The sequence below is a fragment of the Ranitomeya imitator genome, chromosome 3 (genome assembly GCF_032444005.1).
Source record: "Ranitomeya imitator isolate aRanImi1 chromosome 3, aRanImi1.pri, whole genome shotgun sequence".
NCBI lineage: Eukaryota > Metazoa > Chordata > Amphibia > Anura > Dendrobatidae > Ranitomeya > Ranitomeya imitator.
Genome location: NC_091284.1, coordinates 34986114 through 35003147, shown reverse-complemented (window position 1 = coordinate 35003147; position 17034 = coordinate 34986114). Strand labels below are relative to the sequence as shown.

Here is a 17034-nt window from a genome sequence, read left to right as displayed (position 1 = left end):
TCAGAGAAATACCCCAAAGGAAAAGGCAGCCCCCCACATATAATGACTGTGAGTAAGATGAAAAGACAAACATAGGGATGAAATAGATTCAGCAAAGTGAGGCCCGATATTCTAGACAGAACGAGGATAGGAAAGATAACTTTGCGGTCTACACAAAACCCTAAAGAAAACCACGCAAAGGGGCAAAAAGACCCTCCGTACCGAACTAACGGCACGGAGGTACACCCTTTGCGTCCCAGAGCTTCCAGCAAAACAAATAGACAAGCTGGACAGAAAAAATAGCAACAAATAGCAAAGAAACACTTAGCTATGCAGAGCAACAGGCCACAGGAATGATCCAGAGAAACACAAGTCCAACACTGGAACATTGACAGGAAGCATGAATCAAAGCATTAGGTGGGGTTAAGTAGAGAAGCACCTAACGACCTCACCAGATCACCTGAGGGAGGAAACTCAGAAGCAGCAGTACCAGTTTCCTCCACAAACGGAAGCTCCCAGAGAGAATCAGCCGAAGTACCACTTGTGACCACAGGAGGGAGCTCTGCCACAGAATTCACAACAGTACCCCCCCCTTGAGGAGGGGTCACCGAACCCTCACCAGAGCCCCCAGGCCGACCAGGATGAGCCACATGAAAGGCACGAACAAGATCGGGAGCATGGACATCAGAGGCAAAAACCCAGGAATTATCCTCCTGAGCATAACCCTTCCATTTAACCAGATACTGGAGTTTCCGTCTTGAAACACGAGAATCCAAAATCTTCTCCACAATATACTCCAATTCCCCCTCCACCAAAACCGGGGCAGGAGGGTCAACAGATGGAACCATAGGTGCCACGTATCTCCGCAACAATGACCTATGGAAGACGTTATGTATGAAAAAAGAATCTGGGAGGGTCAGACGAAAAGACACAGGATTAATAACCTCAGAAATCCTATAAGGACCAATGAAACGAGGTTTAAACTTCGGAGAGGAAACCTTCATAGGAATATGACGAGAAGATAACCAAACCAGATCCCCAACACGAAGTCGGGGACCCACACGGCGTCTGCGATTAGCGAAACGTTGAGCCTTCTCCTGGGACAAGGTCAAATTGTCCACTACATGAGTCCAAATCTGCTGCAACCTGTCCACCACAGTATCCACACCAGGACAGTCCGAAGACTCAACCTGTCCTGAAGAGAAACGAGGATGGAACCCAGAATTGCAGAAAAATGGCGAAACCAAGGTAGCCGAGCTGGCCCGATTATTAAGGGCGAACTCAGCCAAAGGCAAAAAGGACACCCAGTCATCCTGATCGGCAGAAACAAAGCATCTCAGATAGGTTTCCAAGGTCTGATTGGTTCGTTCGGTCTGGCCATTAGTCTGAGGATGAAAAGCCGAGGAAAAAGACAAGTCAATGCCCATCCTACCACAAAAGGCTCGCCAAAACCTCAAAACAAACTGGGAACCTCTGTCAGAAACGATATTCTCTGGAATGCCATGCAAACGAACCACATGCTGGAAGAACAATGGCACCAAATCAGAGGAGGAAGGCAACTTGGACAAGGGTACCAGATGGACCATCTTAGAAAAGCGATCACAGACGAGTCGACCCAAATGACTGACATCTTTTGAGAGACGGGAAGATCTGAAATAAAAACCATAGAGATATGTGTCCAAGGTCTCTTCGGGACCGGCAAGGGCAAAAGCAACCCACTGGCACGAGAACAGCAGGGCTTAGCCCGAGCACAAATCCCACAGGACTGCACAAAAGAACGCACATCCCGCGACAGAGACGGCCACCAAAAGGATCTAGCCACTAACTCTCTGGTACCAAAGATTCCAGGATGACCAGCCAACACCGAACAATGAACCTCAGAGATCACTTTATTTGTCCACCAATCCGGGACAAACAGTTTCTCCGCTGGACAACGATCATGTTTATTAGCCTGAAATTTTTGCAGCACCCGCCGCAAATCAGGGGAGATGGCAGACACAATTACTCCTTCCTTGAGGATACCCGCCGGCTCAGATAAACCCGGAGAGTCGGGCACAAAACTCCTAGACAGAGCATCCGCCTTCACATTTTTAGAGCCCGGAAGTACGAAATCACAAAGTCAAAACGGGCGAAAAACAGCGACCAACGAGCCTGTCTAGGATTCAAACGCTTAGCAGACTCGAGATAAGTCAGGTTCTTATGATCAGTCAATACCACCACGCGATGCTTAGCTCCTTCATGCCAATGACGCCACTCCTCGAATGCCCACTTCATGGCCAGCAACTCTCGGTTGCCCACATCATAATTCCGCTCAGCAGGCGAAAACTTCCTGGAAAAAAAACCGCATGGTTTCATCACTGAACAATCAGAACCTCTCTGCGACAAAACAGCCCCTGCTCCAATCTCAGAAGCATCAACCTCGACCTGGAACGGAAGAGAAACATCAGGTTGACACAACACAGGGGCAGAAGAAAAACGACGCTTCAACTCTTGAAAAGCTTCCACAGCAGCAGAAGACCAATTGACCAAATCAGCACCCTTCTTGGTCAAATCGGTCAATGGTTTGGCAATACTAGAAAAATTGCAGATGAAGCGACGATAAAAATTAGCAAAGCCCAGGAACTTTTGCAGACTTTTCAGAGATGTCGGCTGATGCCAATCATGGATGGCTTGGACCTTAACAGGATCATCTCGATAGTAGAAGGGGAAAAGATGAACCCCAAAAATGAAACCTTCTGCACACCAAAGAGACACTTTGATCCCTTCACAAACAAAGAGTTAGCACGCAGGACCTGAAAAACCGTTCTGACCTGTTTCACATGAGACTCCCAATCATCCGAGAAGATCAAAATGTCATCCAAGTACACAATCAGGAATTTATCCAGGTACTCTCGGAAGATGTCATGCATAAAGGACTGAAACACTGATGGAGCATTGGCAAGTCCGAATGGCATCACTAGATACTCAAAATGACCCTCGGGCGTATTAAATGCAGTTTTCCATTCATCGCCTCGCCTGATTCGCACCAGATTATACGCACCACGAAGATCAATCTTGGTGAACCAACTAGCCCCCTTAATCCGAGCAAACAAATCAGATAACAAAGGCAAGGGGTACTGAAATTTAACAGTGATCTTATTAAGAAGGCGATAATCTATACAAGGTCTCAGCGAACCATCCTTTTTGGCTACAAAAAAGAACCCTGCTCCTAATGGCGACGATGACGGGCGAATATGCCCCTTCTCCAGGGATTCCTTCACATAACTGCGCATAGCGGTGTGCTCAGGCACAGATAAATTAAACAGTCGACCTTTTGGGAATTTACCACCAGGAATCAAATTGATAGCACAATCACAATCCCTATGCGGAGGTAGGGCATCGGACTTGGGCTCATCAAATACATCCCGGTAATCAGACAAGAACTCTGGAACCTCAGAAGGGGTGGATGACGAAATTGACAAAAATGGAACATCACCATATACCCCCTGACAACCCCAGCTGGACACCGACATGGATTTCCAATCCAATACTGGATTATGGGCTTGTAGCCATGGCAACCCCAACACGACCACATCATGCAGATTATGCAACACCAGAAAGCGAATATCCTCCTGATGTGCAGGAGCCATGCACATGGTCAGCTGGGTCCAGTATTGAGGCTTATTCTTGGCCAATGGCGTAGCATCAATACCTCTCAATGGAATAGGACACTGCAAGGGCTCCAAGAAAAACCCACAACGCTTAGCATATTCCAAGTCCATCAAATTCAGAGCAGCGCCTGAATCCACAAACGCCATGACAGAATATGATGACAAAGAGCAGATCAAGGTAACGGACAGAAGAAATTTTGACTGTACCGTACCAATGGTGGCAGACCTAGCGAACCGCTTAGTGCGCTTAGGACAATCAGAGATAGCATGAGTGGAATCACCACAGTAGAAACACAGCCCATTCAGACGTCTGTGTTCTTGCCGTTCAACTCTGGTCAAAGTCCTATCGCACTGCATAGGCTCAGGTTTAAGCTCAGGTAATACCGCCAAATGGTGCACAGATTTACGCTCACGCAAGCGTCGACCGATCTGAATAGCCAAAGACATAGACTCATTCAAACCAGCAGGCATAGGAAATCCCACCATGACATCCTTAAGGGCTTCAGAGAGACCCTTTCTGAACATAGCTGCCAGCGCAGATTCATTCCATTGAGTGAGCACTGACCATTTTCTAAATTTCTGGCAATATACCTCTATCTCATCCTGACCCTGACAAAGAGCCAGCAAATTCTTTTCTACCTGATCCACTGAATTAGGCTCATCGTACAGTAATCCGAGCGCCAGGAAAAACGCATTGATATTACTCAATGCAGGATCTCCTGGCGCAAGAGAAAATGCCCAGTCCTGAGGGTCGCCGCGCAAAAAAGAAATAATAATCAAAACCTGTTGAACTGGATCACCAGAGGAACGAGGTTTCAAGGCCAGAAATAACTTACAATTATTTTTGAAACTCAGAAACTTAGTTCTATCTCCAAAAAACAAATCAGGAATAGGAATTCTTGGTTCTAACATAGATTTCTGATCAATAGTGTCTTGAATCTTTTGTACTTTTGCCGAGAGCTGATCCACAAATGAAGACAGACTTCTAATGTCCATAGCTACACCTGTGTACTGAACCACCCAAATGTCTAGGGGAAAAAAAAGACAAAACACAAAGCCAAGAAAAAAAAATGGTCTCAGAACTTCTTTTTTCCCTCTATTGAGAATCATTAGTACTTTTGGCTTCCTGTACTGTTATGAATGGCAATTCAGTATCACAATGGACATGGAGGTCAGAGCACATACAGTGATCTGACAATAACCCAAAATAATAGAACGAGCTCTGAGACGTGGGAACTCTGCAGACCGCAATCCCTGATCCTCTCCAAACACAACTAGAGGCAGCCGTGGATTGCGCCTAACGCTACCTATGCAACTCGGCACAGCCTGAGAAACTAACTAGCCTGAAGATAGAAAAAATAAGCCTACCTTGCCTCAGAGAAATACCCCAAAGGAAAAGGCAGCCCCCCACATATAATGACTGTGAGTAAGATGAAAAGACAAACGTAGGGATGAAATAGATTCAGCAAAGTGAGGCCCGATATTCTAGACAGAACGAGGATAGGAAAGATAACTTTGCGGTCTACACAAAACCCTAAAGAAAACCACGCAAAGGGGCAAAAAGACCCTCCGTAATGAACTAACGGCACGGAGGTACACCCTTTGCGTCCCAGAGCTTCCAGCAAAACAAATAGACAAGCTGGACAGAAAAAATAGCAACAAATAGCAAAGAAGCACTTAGCTATGCAGAGCAGCAGGCCACAGGAATGATCCAGAGAAACACAAGTCCAACACTGGAACATTGACAGGAAGCATGAATCAAAGCATTAGGTGGGGTTAAGTAGAGAAGCACCTAACGACCTCACCAGATCACCTGAGGGAGGAAACTCAGAAGCAGCAGTACCAGTTTCCTCCACAAACGGAAGCTCCCAGAGAGAATCAGCCAAAGTACCACTTGTGACCACAGGAGGGAGCTCTGCCACAGAATTCACAACAGAGCTGTGGCTAGGATTTGTGCAAGGTTTAGGGCTAGAATTGGGTCTAGGGTTATGGCTTTGGCTAGGAATTGTGCTAGGGTTAGAGCGAGGATTGGGTCTAGGATTTGGGCTATGGCTAAGGTTAGGGCTATAGATAGGATTTGGGTTAGGGTAATAAAATAGCAACATAAAAAAGTAATGAAAAATGAAAAGTAAGGCCAATTATAACAATGATATATGTATATATTTTTATAAATTTTACTTTATGTTGTGTTCCAACAAAAAGCAGAGTGAGCTAGAGGGCCAAAGGACAAACAATAACTACATTCAATATCTCCTTAAAAATAATACATGTGCTGGGGGGGGGAATCAGGGCTTCAATACTGGACTGGTGGAAGAAACTCATTGAGTATAACCCATAGGTTAGGGTGTTCAGAACATTTGATTTTTCCCCAGACATAAGTAATCCATTTTACGCCATTTTCCAGAAGGTTTGGACAACAAGACGAGTTATATTGCCCTCATTACATACTGATCCCTGACACTGACCTTCTAGATAAGAGCCTGAAGTGAAATACGAGAGCAAGATATGGAAATATGTACCAGCATTATATGTATATAGATGTCACGGATTGGTGGTAGATAAAGAATAGATGTGATAAAGAACTGGGTTCACGTTGTACATATATTATTTATGGTTTCTCCTAGAACATTCGACGCCTTTAATTATAGTAGGCTGCAACTTTTGAAAGATTTGATAAGATTATTCTGTGAGGGATCACAATACATTAGCACGGTCAATGCTGCAAAGGCAAACAAGCACAACAAGGCAGCAGCACCCTGGGGGCGCTGAGATATATGCAAACGTGCAATATTATTATTATTTTATATTACATTATATCCTGACCTACTGATTGGGAATTTAGGTTATTGGGTAATTGGGAACGATGAGGATAATGTCTGTAAAGCAATGCAGAACATTATATAAGCGACGCATAATATTTAGAGTATCCATACTTGCTCATAGTACCAATTTTGCAGGGACAACACTCGAACCAAAGAATGAGAGGATATTGCAAATTACACTGAAAAGTTGATATTTGGTCAGTAAAATGAGTCATGGATCTAATAGGTTACGAATTTCTCCAATTTTTTTGACTCAGAAATTTTTGGCATTCGATTGGCAGGAAGCTGTCAAAACCGTCACCGGTCGATTCCCATTTTGTTGTCTTTTTTTATTAAAATAATAAAGTATATTCTATTCCTCTCCTAGGTCCTCACCTGCCCTTCTGCTGCCACAACAGCTGTCCTGACCTTCTCGCCTACGATGTCAATGCCTCGTGGGTGGGTCCTATGATATTTTGTTGGGGCAGCCTTACAGTGAAGCTATTGAGCTCTAAAGAAGGGAGAACCATTGCAAAATTTTGGAGCAGTTGTGCTCCATTTGCCCAAATTTAAAGCCTTTGTCTCCAATTCTGTCATAATAAGCCCCCCATCGTGCATCGCTCGGGTGTTCCAGGTGCAGTTATTATCTGTCGTACAAGTAGATATAGTGAAAGTCCATGACGTAGATGTGAACAGAGCCTGAAGCCACTCTCCATTCTCACGTTCCATCAAGATCTTCTTCTGCAAAGGTCAGCGTTGGAATTTGGTGGCAGGTGAGGCGTACTTCATTCTCCCATCTAATATTGATGGAACCATTGTCCTTTCAAGAGTTCGGTCTCAGCCCTCGGGCAACACTCATATACAAGAGTCATAGGACGCCCTTTTAGTGTTTGAAAAGAGCCGGCACGTCCTACCATGAAAAAAAATGAAAAAAAATCTAAATCTTTCATTTACTTTACAAAATTCGCTACTGAGCTGAAACTAGACGAATGCATGTGTATGCAGTATCTGAATCAACAATGTAGGGAGTTTTTATGCTGAAATGGTCATTTTTAGAGACATTATTATTATTAATTGTTTCCACTTTTAATGGTTTCAAATTTTTGTAACTGACCCCCGGCAAAATAATAGTGAGGGAGTTTACTATTATTATTCTTTTAAATTCCAATATCTATATACGTATTTGTCTGATGGCGGGAAGTATAGAAGTGTAGAGTTTATTATCACCCATGAAACAAATGTATAAATGTTTTATTTAATAAGAGAAATGTTCCTAATTTCCCTTTTGCCTCGTTCTGGTAAAAAAAAAATCTTTGGTAACATATCTACCCTTCTAAAGTGCCACCTTCTCCCGTCTCTGCTCTCTATATCCTGATCACATGACACCCCTGGTCCGTGATTTGGAGACTTTGAGCCCAATTCATAATTCTCAGATTTTTTTTTTACATCATTTTTTTGGGGGGTCTTATGATGTTTGTTAACTTTTTTGTGCGGCATCCTTTATAATGGTTTAAGTAGATCATGAGATTTGCACAAAATCCAAAATGATCTTTGTTTTTACCTTAAACTTTTTATAATCCAAAAAGTCATGTTCTCCGAAAATGTTGCAAAATTTACCCAAAAATTTAATATAATGTACAGATATATTAGGGCTCATTCAGACATCTAATTTTCACGTGTTTTTCATGGATGGTACTTGTACGTGTGATAGACTATGGAGCCAGACACATTTGTCGCAGACCGAGAGGTCTGTGGAAAATTGCAGACATGCAGAGGGTCGAATCAAAATCGCCAATGCAAGTCAATGGGTCCGTGAAAAATTCAGACTTTGGATGACATCCGAGTGCGGTATATTTTTCACAGACTGTCAGACTAGACAAGGTGGAAAAGCTTTCGGAAAAACAGTTTTCCTAGTAGGGGAAAATCGGATTACACTCGAACCACACTCTGATCAAAGTCTGATCATAATGGTCCGTTTTTCTCGTAAAAGGAAAAATCAGATGTCTGAATGAGCCCCCAGTGTATACTCACACAAGGTTTTTTTTTGGCAAATGTTGCCTGGAAAACACCTGAAAAAGCACAGCGAAACCACCATAAAAATTAACATAATGCGTAGCAGAGTACAAACAACATCGCACTACACGTGCATGCACATGTTCAGTGTTTTGTGACTTCTTTTAACCTCTTCAAGGGTTCGGAATCATGAAGCAGTTAATGTTCATTCGAGCGGCTTCATTTGGAAGCCAACTACTCATTGTAGTTAAAAGATAGGAAAAATACCCCAGCAAAGCTGCTTCAGGAAAAAGTATGTTTTTTTATCCTAAAGCGGTCTCGCCTAGGAAACCTTTGGCTACTCCACCGTCGGAGTAAGGATGTTATGTGCACAGGCCCTTAGATGGTCGACTGGTCCAAATGAATGATATCGACAGGTTTAGGCTTCTTTCACACGTCCGTCTTTTGTCTCATATCGAAATCCGGCGATTTTTGAAAATGCAGGATCCTGCAAAAAAAATTTGCAGGATCCTGCATTTTCCCATAGACTTGTATTAGCGACGGATTGTGATGGACGGCCATCCGTTTCATCCGTCGTGCTCTGGATCCGTCAGAAAATAGCGGTCCGTCGTGGAGAGAAAACGTTCAGAGGAACGTTTTTTTCTGCATGTCAGAAAATCGGTCAGCGACGGATCCTGCGCTGTCCGTCATCGGCTATAATGGAAGCCTATGGACGCAGGATCCGTCGCTGACTGTCACACACAGGAATCCAGCGACGTATCACGTTTTTTCCCTCTGAGCATGCCTGGAAGGATTTTCAAGGCAGGAGAATCTCTCTCTCTCTCTCTGCCTATGCAGCATCAATAGTTAAATTATATAATGTTAAAAATAATAATTAAAAAAATCATGATATTCTTACTTTCCGGCGTCCTCGGCTGCTTTTCCTGCTCCTCGCGATGCTCCGGTCCCGGTAATGCTTTGTGGTAATGACCCCAGATGATGTAGTGGTCTCGTGAGACCGCTACATCATCACGGGTTATTGCCGCAAAGCATCACTGGGAACTGACCTGACGGGAGCATCACTAAAGGCCTGGGCTGGATCTGGGGGCAGCCGGAAGATGAGTATATAACTATTTTTTATTTTAATTCTTATTTTAACAGGGATATGGTGCCCACACTGCTATATACTATGTGGCTGTGGTATATACTACGTGGGCTGTTATATACTGCGTGGGCTGTGCTATATACTACATGGGCTGTGCTATATACTACGTGGGCTGGGTTATATACTATGTGGGCTGTGTTATATACTATGTGGGCTGTGCTAGATACTGTGTGGGCTGTGCTATTTACTGTGTGGGCTGTGCTATATACTATATGGGCTGTGTTATATACTATGTGGGCTGTGTTATATACTACGTGGGCTGTGCTATGTACTATGTGGCTGTGCTATATACTATGTGGACTGTGCTATATACTACGTGGGCTGTGTTATATACCATGTGGACTGTGTTATATACTACGTTGCTGTGCTATATACTACGTGGCTGTGCTATATACTATGTGGGCTGTGTTATATGCTACGTGGGCTGTTATATACTACGTGGCTGTGCTATATACTATGTGGCTGTGCTATATACTAAATGGCTGTGCTGTATACTACATGGCTGTGCTATATACTATGTGGGCTGTGTTATATGCTACATGGGTGTGCCATATACTATGTGGCTGTGTTACATACTACGTGGCTGTGCTATATACTACGTGGGCTGTGTTATATGCTATGTGACTGTGTTATATGCTACGTGTCTGTGCTATATGCTATGTGGGCTGTGTTATGTACTGCATGGGTTGTGCTATATGCTACATGGGCTGTGTTATATACTGCATGGGTTGTGTTATATGCTACGTGGGCTGTGTTGTATACTACATGGGCTGTGTTATATGCTACGTGGCTGTGCTATATTTCTCTGCTGTAACTGCATCATGAATCGTGGTATGTGTTAAAGGGGGGACCCACTGAGACTCTTTCGCCCGGGGCCCTCAAAAACCTGAAGCCGGCCCTGGCTTCACTGATTGGTCGCGCCCGACCGGGTGCGACCAATCAGCGACAGGCGCAGTCCGGCCGTGAAATGGCATGGGATTTTAACCACACTTCGCTGATTTGTTGCGCCCAGCCGGCCGAATCCTCTGTATTCACTGCATTATTCTTAAATCTTCATAATCTTCATAAATAAACTACATACATATTCCAGAATACCCGATGCGTTAGAATCGGGCCACCATCTAGTATATATATATATATATATATATATATATATATATATTTATTTATATTTCAAACAAAGCTAGATAGCATAAAAGCCGGTAATTCAATTGTCGGCTTTTGCTAAATAATTACCGAACCCGACAGGATATAAGACATGGTTTACATACTGTAAACCATTTCATATCCATGAAATTTTTATATATCCCTCACTAATAATGTTAGTAGTGTTTGTGTGCAAAATTTGGGAGCTCTAGGTGTTAAATTTAAGGGTGAGATGCGCCTTTTCCAGCACTTAGCCTCTCTCTTCCCATTGCCCTGTGGCATTGGCATATGGGGTAATAAGGGGTTTATGTCACCTTGCTGTTGTAAGGTGACATTAAGCCTGGTTAATAATGGAGAGGTGTCAATAAGACACCTATCCATTATTAATCCAATAGTAGGAAAGGGTTAAAATACACACACATTAAGAATAAAGTATTTTACTGAAAGAAAGAAGCACACAGGTTTTTAATATGTTGATTGTACGCTCAATCCAACTGAAGACCCTCGTTTTCCTGTAAAAAAAAAAGCAACAATTTCCCATACCTGTCCGCTGTACAGTCAAGTCCCACCCTGTAAATCCATCTCAAGGGGTTAAATACATTTACAGCCAGGAGCGCTGCTAATGCAGCCACTCCTGGCTGTAAAAGACTGGGGAATGAGTGAAAAGCAAGGGGCGGAGCTTTAGTGACTAGCGGTGATGTCACCGAAGCTCCGCCCCCTCATGTATATATATATATATATATATATATATATATACCTATACTATGTGTAGGCATTTATCTTAGCTATTCTATTCTAACCTGTCAGTGTGATTTTACTGTACACCGCACTGAATTGCCGGCTTTTCTATAGGACACCGCTGCGTATTTCTCACAAGTCACAGGTGTGACCCGTGTGTAATCCGTATTTTTCTCGCCCCCATAGACTTGCATTGGCGTATTTTTTCTCAGAATACACTGACAATCGCAGCATGCTGCAAATTTCTCAGCCCGTAAAATACGGCAGAGAAATATACGGCTGATGGAAGCTGCCCCATAGAGAAACATTGGTCCGAGTGCAATGCGTAGTTTTTGCGCCTCTCATACGTCCGTATTTCTCTCTAGTGTGACCCCGGTCTAACTCTTGTATTGATGCATCTAATGTACATGTGCATCGGTCATTATGAAGGAAAGGAGAGCTGCAAAATAACCTCTTGTGATTGGTGGATTTTTGGCATATTAGCTGTTACCTGTCATTGTAATCCTGCTTCTGATGATAAGGAGCCTGCTGAAAACTCTTCCTGAAAGGATAGGGATTATGAATCTATGAAAAAAAGTGACCTCTATGAAAAAAAATTATCTAAGTGGTCATTGTGAAAATTGCAAGATTACTAATTTAGTGTTTTTTTTAAACTTTAATAAAGATTGTAATATGAAAAATGTAAACTAACAAAAATTAAGCAAAAATACACGGGGCACAAGAACCTGATTTAAAAGATATTTTCTGATGAAATATTCCTTAGGTTTCCTTCTGGGTATATAGATGCTTCTAAAAATGCAATTTGTGTCAGTCTTACCTAAAGTTAGTAGCACCATCAATCACAATGATTGGGGTCACTTATCCCCTTCCCTTTGTTGATGCCATGATCAATATTGATCGCCAAATCTCAGAGGTTCGGAAGGATGTGTATCACCACAGGATGGTGGTAAGGGAGGTGAGAGGTTCTAGACGGACATTTTTTTTATGCGTATTTTGTCAGAATATGTGGTTCATTGTTGGAATGAGGTCTAAGTGTGAGTGTCACAGCGTGCTGTGAGAGGGGAGAAGGAGCAGCAGGCAACTGACTAGCTGAGAGCAAAACGCACAGCTCCTACATCAGCAATCATGGAGAGATTTTGTATTAGAACTTTTAAAAAAATTTTTTAGGAATAAAATAGTAACTAATAATAAAAATATTATATAGTATGTATATTATAATATATTAATATAATAATATATTTATATAATAATAATAATGCTTGTTGTTATTTATATTAATTATTTAATTATTAATTAATAATTAATATATTAATATACTATATATTAATATTATAAATATATATATATATATAATTAATATATTTAATAATATTTAATACATCATACTTAATATATTGAATAATATTTAATATAATATTATATATATATATTTATATTATTTTTATTATTATCATTATTATTGCTATTTTTATTGTTAACTGTTTTTCTTAAGATTTTTCTATTTTTTATTTCTGAGAATTTTTTTGAAATATGTTAAATAACCTCCCCCTGCATCCGACTACCTATTAGATTTGATATTTTTCATATATTTCATAATATTTAATACATAACACTTAATATATTTAATAATATTTAATATAATATTATATATATATAAATATATATTATTATTATTATTATTATTATTATTACTATTTTTATTGTTAACTGTTTTTCTTAAGATTTTTCTATTTTTTATTTCTGAGAATTTTTTTGAAAAATGTTAAATAACCTCCCCCTGCATCCGACTACCTATTAGATTTGATATTTTTCATATATTTCATAATATTTAATAAATAACACTTAATATATTTAATAATATTTAATATAATATTATATATATATTAATATATATTATTATTATTATTATTATTATTATTATTATTACTATTTTTATTGTTAACTGTTTTTCTTAAGATTTTTCTATTTTTTATTTCTGAGAATTTTTTTTTGAAAAATGTTAAATAACCTCCCCCTGCATCCGACTGCCTATTAGATTTGATATTTTTCAATGAGGAATGTAACAGGTTTGACCGAACTTAAACAGTAAATCAATACATTGTTACATAAGCGTGGAGATTAGGGAAATTAATGTACTCCTGGTTTAATATGCTTTTGTTTTCTTAGAAGTTTTGGCTAATGATTCTCAGACCTTGGCAGGACCTGACTCCCGGAGTTTAGAGCGCCAATCCAATTAAAGGAGTTAATATAATATTGCGGGTTACAGCGTAGGACGCACCGAGATCAATAACCGAAGCCATCGTCCGGTAACAATACCCTCGCTCACATTGCTCAACATCCCTGTTTAAATGTTAACAATCTGGCAGGTAAACAAACTCGACGGGTGACCTTGAGCGACTTCAGAGGAATCTTGGAAAACGGAGAAGGCATTTAGTAACATTAAAATCGCTCTTGCGAACGACTTTGCCCAGAGGGTATTTCTTTTAACCGGTTGAACATGTACTAACATATAAATAACAATATGGCTCCTGTCTTACTATATTAACAAGCTCATTAGTTAGGAGGTCACACAAGTACTCTCTACCAGCGTCAAATTGGGGACCTTCAGACGAAATGGCCCATTCAATAGCCTTCATGGGTACTGAACACATATCTTTTACACAATTAGTTTCGTCAACCCAATCCCTGGTGCCAAGTGATTGTCTCCATATTTGAGGCTGGGCTTGGGCCACCAGGTGATCCTCATGGTACTTCGATGAGCCAATTAATTCCAGTCTCCACCCAATATATGATTCATTAACTCTTTGAGTGAGTCTACTCTTTATAAAGGGATTGTCCATTTTGAACTGCTAAAAGGTGTCCCTTTATTGGGACAATCAAAAATTTGCTGTAGTCATTAGAGCAGTGTTCCCCAACTCCAGTCCTCAAGAGCCACCAACAGGTCGTGTTTTCCGGATTTCCTTAGTATGGCCCAGGTCATGGAATTGTTGCCTGTCTAGATGATGGAATTCTCACCTGAGCAATACTAAGGAAATCCTGAAAACATGACCTGTTGGTGGCTCTTGAGGACCAAATTTGGGGAACACTGCATTAGAGGAACCTGGAAGCAAGTTTTGCCTTCTTTGCATTGGCACCACAGGGGAAATGAAGAATTACACAGTTTTTATTCAATTTGATGGCCTTTTTATGTATAATAAGGTCATCATGATAGGTGCTCCTGAGAAAAAGTGGCTCTTTTTAATGGTTCACAGCTCTGGCTGTTGAGGAACCATCATCCAGGGCAAGGAACTCTAATAATTTGGCTGTTCTAATAGGGTTTTGGAAGAAGGGTCCTTTAAATCAGACATCTCCTTCTTAAAAAGTGATTAATGGGATTTGCCATCACTTTATGACTAACGAATATATAACTTCTGGGTCCCCCACTAGTCTTGAGAATGAAGGGGTTGTTTCGCTGGTGGTACGTTAATGTTGCACCATTGGGCAGAGAATTGTAGCATGCCTCTATTCAAGCGAATCAGGTGGGCTATGGTTCCCTGTAAGGGTGTAGCTAAGGGGTGGCTAATAGGGCATAAAACCTAGGTGATAAATGCAAGATGGTGCACACAACGTACTTTGCCTTGCCCCAGATTATTTAGAGACAATGTTAGGAGACACTGAAATCTTGCCATGGATATATTGAAGCTTGGCTTTGTGTTTGAAATACCTGGTAGAAGTTTGACCATGTTATATCATTAATTAGCATTCTGACAAGCCTGACTGGACATTAGTTACTAAAGGTTACCAATTATTTACCACCTCGATGAAGAAAGAACATGTGTTTCTGCTGGGCATAGTGTTATGCATACATGGTCACTAATTATATCACGGGTCAGCTAGGAAAGTTGAGAGTAGTTAAAGAAACAGTCCTGTCTAAACTAAACTTGCCCTTAAAACAAGATGAGCAAAAGATGGAATAAGTAAATGTTAATAATAAAAGTTTAGTACATGTATGCTGTAAAGCTTGTCAAAGCAATTGTGACATGCGAGTGTTAGGGGCCATGGAGATGGTGTAGAGGTCCATCTACCATGGGAGTTTTTCCTAAGTGAGTACATGTGCTGGAGCATATCATGTTATGTCCTTAGGGGGTCTTCATGCGAAAGTAGTGTTGGGGTTTCCTTGATTAGCCTTACATAATCTCACTGGTGATTGTCAAACTGAAGAGATGACTAAATGGAGCACGTATTGTAAGGACTTCTGTTTAGAAACCTGTATTTCTTGGTTTACCACAAGCCTTCCTGGTCCTCGCTCTGATTTCAGTGATATATTCTTGGAGAAAGAATGTCAGGAGTTGCCGCCTATAGGCCCGTAAGGTTGATTCCTTGAGCAAAATTGCCCAAGTGCAAACTTTACAATTTGTTTGAGGGTCACATTAGGCCGTCTTCCTCGTCTATACTAGCGGAGTTCTTTGTCAAAAGCAGGATGGTGGATTACGGCCGTGCCTGGAATTTTCGGGAACTCAATCAAATAACAGTTTGGGACTCGTATCGTCTTCCACTCATTCCTGACCTTTTAAATCAGCTTCCCGGTGCCTATAATCTGATCCACGTCAAAGAGGGGGTTGAGTAGAAAATGGCCTTTAAAACACCAGAGGGGCACTTCGAAAACCTTGTGATACCTTAACAACACACCTGCAGTATTCCAACATTTCGTTAATGATGTTTTTTCAAATCTTTTAGGGAGGTTTGTAATTATTTACTTAGATGACATTCTTAAATACTCATGTGATTACGAGTCTCATGTTGAACATGTCAGGCAGCTACTGCGAATTCTCAGAGAGAATAGATTGTATGCTGAACTCAAGAAGTGTGTATTCGCTGAACAGGAACGTCCTTTTCTGCAGCAGAAGTCACATAACATTGGTTTTCGGATGGATCCTGCATCTGAGGTGGGTGTGGGAGCGATATTATCTCAAGGTCTGTCTCTTGGTAATCTGTGTCCATGCGCCTTTTTCTCTAAGAAACTCTTGTCGGCTAAACGCAATTATGATATTGGTAATAGTGAATTACTCGCGATCAAACTAGCGATTGAGGAGTGGCGGCATTTTTGGAGGGAATTATCCACACTGTTACTGTGATTACAGACCATAAGAATCTCGTCTACCTTGAGTCTCCAAAATGACTTACACCGAGACAAGCTCGTTGTTTGTTGTTTTTCTATAGGTTTAATTTCTTTGTGACCTTTTGCCTTGGTTCTAAAAACATTAAGGCCGATGCTTTGTCTGGGAGTTTTCCTGGCAGGTGAAACCTATGAAGTAAAGGAAAAAAAAGGAAAAAAAAGGCATGAACCGCACCTCCAAAAATCATAAGTTGATCTAAAGCCGCTAGGCAAAAATTTATATAACTGAATATGAGGTTTTCAGTTTAACATTCTGATCAGACTGTATGAAGCCCACTGCCACGTAGTGGGTCCTTTTGGAGGTGCGGTTCATGCCTCTTTTTTCCTTTTTGTGCAAAGCATGTTCTAGTCTCTTTCTTGGACCAGCACTCCTCCCATTTGGCACAGGTGATTTTAATTGGCAGGAGA

At 41.2% G+C, this 17034-nt stretch overlaps 1 protein-coding gene across 4 annotated transcripts in view; it reads left to right on the top strand.

The window, feature by feature from the left end:
- KCNJ15 (potassium inwardly rectifying channel subfamily J member 15) overlaps positions 1–17034 on the top strand; it is a 190086-nt gene that overhangs the window by 21160 nt on the left and 151892 nt on the right. Inside the window, exon 1 of one of the 4 annotated variants that reach the window (XM_069760747.1) lies at positions 16264–16396. The exons of the other annotated variants lie outside the window; for them this stretch is intronic. Within the exon in view, the coding sequence (XP_069616848.1) occupies positions 16299–16396 (98 nt within the window). The 5' untranslated portion in view covers positions 16264–16298. Of the gene's footprint in view, positions 1–16263; positions 16397–17034 lie in introns of those variants that run through there. 4 annotated transcript variants of the gene reach the window in all.